This window comes from Henckelia pumila, unplaced genomic scaffold (assembly GCF_033568475.1).
Source record: "Henckelia pumila isolate YLH828 unplaced genomic scaffold, ASM3356847v2 CTG_461:::fragment_3, whole genome shotgun sequence".
Classification (NCBI taxonomy): Eukaryota; Viridiplantae; Streptophyta; class Magnoliopsida; order Lamiales; family Gesneriaceae; genus Henckelia; species Henckelia pumila.
Window position 1 is genome coordinate 10,596,280 of NW_027331831.1, and position 5,557 is coordinate 10,601,836.

The following is a 5,557-nucleotide window of genomic DNA, read 5'->3' on the forward strand; positions in this document are numbered from 1 at the left end:
TAGAGGGGTCCATTTACCTACACTGACGTGGGCCGAGTTCAGGCGTATCTTCTACGCCAAGTACTTCACTGAGGATGTGCGCAGTCGCATGATCTGGGAGTTCATGAGTCTCCGTCAGGGGGACAGGTCTGTTGTGGAGTACGTGAGCCAGTTTGAGAGGGGCTGTCACTTTGTGCCCATGATTGCTGATAGTCCGCAGGAGAAGCTGCGGCAGTTTGTGGAGGGCCTGAAGGCTGAGATCAGGCATGACGTGCGTATGGCAGACGTCTTTACATATGAGTCTGCAGTCAGCAGGGCCTTGCGTTCCGAGGAGGGACGGAGAGAGATACAGAGAGAGCAGCAGGGTAAGAGGCAGTTTCTGCAGACAGGGTATCAGCGACCATCTTCGCAGCCACCTGCGAAGAAGCAGTCTACAGGGCCATCTAAGGGCCCGAATCAGCAGAGGCCTCAGGGGAAGCCACAGCAGCAGACTAGGGGCGGGGCCCCTACTCCAGGGAGATATCCAGTATGTCCGAAGTGTCAGAAGATGCATTCCGGGCAGTGTCTTATGGGAGCAGGAGTCTGCTATCGTTGCAAAGAGCCGGGGCATCAGATTGCCAACTGCCCGCAGAGGCAGAACGTCAGTGGGCGAGTATATGTGATGCAGGCAGAGGAGGCTGACCCAGATACCTCCTTGATCACCGGTATACCTAACCCCTAGACCTTTTTCAATTCTTTGCTTTTGTTTATTGCGATTATATTTGAATGCCTGTTACTTGAGTTTAACTATCAGCATGCTAGAATAAGAATTTTGTTTCTTTGTGATTAGAATTAAGGGTTGTAGTGTTTTAACCTTGGGAGCGTAGTGTTACGAATTGTTGGGAATCTTCTGCGTGCAGGGAGAATTCTAGTTGGAGGCAACTCCACGTTTGCGTTGCTAGATTCAGGAGCCACGCATTCGTTTATCTCCCGAGATTTTATCAGACGGATAGGCATTACACCGGAGGTTGTCGACTGTGGTTACGATGTTACCATGCCATCCGGACAGACTATCACTACCACTAGTGTCATCAGGGATCTGGAATTGGAGTTGCAGGGACACTCCATTCGAGCAGATCTAGTGGTTCTTCCATTGACCGGGTTTGACTTGATTTTGGGTATGGACTGGCTATCAGTTAATGGAGCTTCGATTGATTTCCGACGTAGGACAGTGTCAGTAAAGCCAGCGGGAGGTGAGATGTTTACTTTCTTTGCATCTCAGTCTAGCAGTATTCCTCAGATGATATCACTTGTTCGTGCGAGGAAATTATTGCGCCATGGATGTCAGGGCTTTCTTGCTAGTGTGGCCACTACCTCAGACATTTCTAGCAGATCTTTATCAGATATAGAGGTGGTACGTGATTATCCAGATGTTTTTCCTGACGATGTTGCAGGAGTTCCACCAGTGAGAGAGGTGGAGTTCAGTATTGAGTTGTTGCCGGATACTGTGCCTATCTCTAAGGCACCGTATCGACTTGCTCCTACAGAGATGAGAGAGTTGAAGGAGCAGATTCAGGAGCTGTTGGAGAAGGGCTTTGTTCGTCCTAGCTTTTCTCCATGGGGAGCTCCAGTGTTGTTTGTGAAGAAGAAGGACGGCAGCATGAGATTGTGCATCGACTACCGAGAGCTCAACAGAGTCACAGTGAAGAATAAGTATCCACTACCGAGGATAGAGGATTTATTCGATCAGTTGCAGGGAGCTTCGGTATTCTCCAAGATCGATTTGCGATCTGGTTACCATCAGCTGAGAGTCAGAGATTCAGACGTGTCTAAGACTGCCTTTAGGACACGATATGGGCACTATGAGTTCTTGGTGATGCCCTTTGGGTTGACCAATGCTCCAGCAGTTTTTATGGATCTCATGCATCGTGTCTTCCAGCCGTATCTAGATCAGTTTGTCATTGTATTCATTGATGACATATTGATCTACTCGAGGAGCATTGAGGAGCATATACAACATTTGCATACAGCCTTGCAGACTTTGAGGGAGCATCGACTGTTTGCAAAGTTCAGTAAGTGTGAGTTTTGGTTGGAGCAGGTGGCGTTTCTAGGCCACATTATTTCTAGGGATGGGATTGCAGTGGATCAGTCCAAGGTGCAGGCAGTGAGGGATTGGGGGATTCCAAAGAATGCTTCGGAGATTCGCAGCTTCTTGGGTTTAGCAGGATACTATAGGAAGTTCATCAAGGGTTTTTCCTCTATTGCAGTACCCTTGACTTCCTTAACCAAGAAGAACGCGAAGTATATTTGGAGTCCAGATTGTCAGAGGAGCTTTGATCAACTGAAGGATGCACTTACTTCAGCACCTGTGTTAGCTATGACAGTGCCACATGAGGAGTTAGTGGTGTACACCGACGCGTCCAAGCTTGGTTTGGGCGCGGTACTTATGCAGAGTGGCAGAGTTATCGCATATGCGTCGCGACAGTTGAAGATTCATGAGCAGAACTATCCGACGCATGATTTGGAGCTTGCAGCAGTGGTATTTGCGTTGAAAATCTGGAGGCACTATCTGTATGGCGAGAAGTGCAAGATTTTCACAGACCACAAGAGTCTCAAGTACTTCTTCACACAGAAGGAGTTGAACATGAGACAGCGCAGATGGTTGGAGTTGGTGAAGGACTATGACTGTGACATTAGCTACCATCCGGGTAAAGCTAATGTAGTGGCCGATGCTTTGAGTCGGAAGTCGTCAGTGGTATCATGTTTGACCGTACAGTTACAACTACAGAGCGAGATTCAGAGATTTGGCTTGGAGTGTTATCCGAGTGGTTGTGCACCGAGCTTGTCAGTGTTGACGGTGCAGCCAGTTCTGCGAGATCGGATTAGAGAGGGACAGTCTACTGATGAGGAGTTACAGCGATGGAGACAGAGAGATGAGGCTAGAGGTAATCTCTTGTATACAGTGGAGGATGGTATTGTTCAGTACCGTGGTAGGATGTGGGTACCGAACGTCGATCAGTTGAGAGCTGAGATTTTGGCAGAGGCTCACACATCTCCGTACTCCATTCACCCCGGAAGTACGAAGATGTACAAAGACTTGCAGCTATTGTATTGGTGGCCCGGGATGAAGAGTGACATCGGGAGAGTGGTGTCAGAGTGCTTGACTTGTCAGCAAGTCAAGGCAGAGCATCAGCGTCCAGCAGGACTTCTTAGACCTCTTCCTATTCCGGAATGGAAATGGGAGAATATTACGATGGACTTTGTGGTTGGCTTACCGAGGAGTGTCAGAGGTTGCACAGCGATTTGGGTGATTGTAGATAGACTCACCAAGTCAGCTCATTTCTTGCCGGTGAAGACTAATTATACTTTGACACAGTATGCAGAGCTTTACATCAGAGAGATTGTTAGACTGCATGGCATACCAGTGTCTATTGTGTCAGACAGAGATCCGAGATTCACATCTGCGTTTTGGAAGAGTCTGCACACAGCTTTGGGGACGAGGCTTTTGTTCAGTACAGCATTTCATCCCCAGACAGATGGTCAGTCTGAGAGAGTGATCCAGGTTCTCGAGGATCTTCTGAGAGCTTGTGTCATCGATTATCGAGGATCTTGGGAGACTAGACTGCCATTAGTGGAGTTTACCTATAACAACAGCTTTCAGTCGTCTATAGGTATGGCTCCTTATGCAGCACTTTATGGGAGGAGATGCAGATCTCCGGTGCATTGGGATGAGGTTGGTGAGAGGATTTTGTTGGGTCCAGAGATTGTGTAGCAGACAGCTGACATCGTGACGCAGATTCGAGAGAGGATGAGGACTGCGCAGAGTCGGCAGAAGAGTTATGCAGATGCCAGACGACGCGATTTGGAGTTCGCAGTAGGTGATCACGTATTCTTGAAGGTGTCACCTATGAAGGGAGTAGCGCGTTTTGGACGGAGAGGCAAGCTTAATCCGAGATATATAGGGCCATTCGAGATCTTGGAGCGAGTGGGCACGTTGGCCTATCGTTTAGCTCTACCTCCAGGGCTAGCGGCAGTGCACAACGTTTTCCATGTATCCATGCTTCGGAGATATGTCTCCAACCCGTCGCATGTGTTGGATTTCGAGCCCTTACAGTTGCCACCGGATCTTGTATACGAGGAGAGACCAGTGCGGATCTTGGCTAGAGAGGAGCGGAGGCTTAGGACACGGGTCATACCGATGGTCAGAGTCCAGTGGCTGAATCACTCGGAGGAGGAAGCTACTTGGGAGACCGAGGAGGATATGAGGACTCGCTACCCGGAGTTGTTCGGGTAAGTACTTTAATTTCGAGGACGAAATTCAATTTAAGGGGGGGAGAATTGTAACACCCGGTATTTTAAAATACGTAAATCCGCCTGCATAATTAGGATATTTAATTTTTTTTATTTTTTTTTTAAATTTATGATTTATGGGTTAAATAATTATGTGAATTATTTATGCATGATTTAATTTATTTTTAAGCATTTAACCCATAATTAGTGATTTTTATGATTTTTAGTATTTTAATTATTTGATCGCGTAGACGGGACCGTGGACGGACGAGATGACAACTTCCTAGCCAAATTATTTTATGAGCCTTTTTAGAGCCTTAAAATATTATTTTGAGTTTTATTATCTCAAAATTTTAAGTATTTAATTTTATTTAATTTTAGGGGTCATTTTTATCCAAAATTAGCCAAAATATGGACTTTTTAATACCTTTAAAATTTCTATTTTTACTAATTTCGAGATTTCATTTTTTTATTATCAGATTTTTAAAGTTTAATTAGGAGTTTAAGTTGTACATTTAATATTTAAAACTTTTAATTCCTTAATTATTTAACCTATATTTAATTAACACTAAAATTAAACCTAATCTACCCAAACCCCATTTAGCCGATCACTTCACCCCTTAGCCGCCTCCACCCTCACAGAATAGTCATCTTCTTCATCGATATTCAGCCCTAAAACTCCATAGAAGATCGGTTTCAAGGTTCCAAGCAAGCCAAAGTCGTCCCGTCGTCCCGAAGTCCTTCCTACACGTGTTAAATCCATATCTACGGTGAAAGGCATGATCTTTTTCTCATTTTAACGCCATATCAGTATATATATTATGTAAGTTATGGTAGGCATCTAAATCCTTTAATTATTTTTCAGAAAAATCGATTGAATGTTGTTGTTTGGGCCTTGTACTTCGAATTCATAGCATGCTCACGGTTTCTTTCTCTCTATGCATGGTTCGGCTGATGGCTAGGTCTCCTGGGGTGTGGGTACGTGGTCTGGGCTCGGGTGGCTCGAGTGGTTCGAGCCAAACGAGCCCAGGTGGTCGCTAGGTTCACTCAAGTGCACGGCCCCGACAGATTAGGGTTTTGGGTTTGGAAGCTTCGGGTTCGACGTGGGGTGAGCATGGGGTTGGAACCATGGTAGGGTTCGAACCGGCAGGACCCTGGGGAGGTCCTGCCAGCGGCGCTCCGGCCGGTCGTGGCCGGAGCAGGGCGGCAGCAGGCGATGAAGGCCTGCTGCTCAAGCCCTCGGCGGCCGAGAGAGGAGTAAGGAGGAGGGGGTCGGGTTCTAGGGTTAGGCTTGGTCCGGGTCGGGTTC

General features: G+C 46.8%; 1 protein-coding gene across 1 annotated transcript; it reads left to right on the top strand.

Moving 5' to 3' along the window:
* Positions 1-256: 256 nt before the first annotated feature.
* On the top strand, positions 257-1,215 carry LOC140871982 (uncharacterized). Its single transcript, XM_073274719.1, has 3 exons — positions 257-683; positions 879-1,102; positions 1,186-1,215. Exons 1-3 carry the CDS (start codon positions 257-259, stop codon positions 1,213-1,215), a joined length of 681 nt encoding a protein of 226 aa, XP_073130820.1.
* Positions 1,216-5,557: the final 4,342 nt, after the last annotated feature.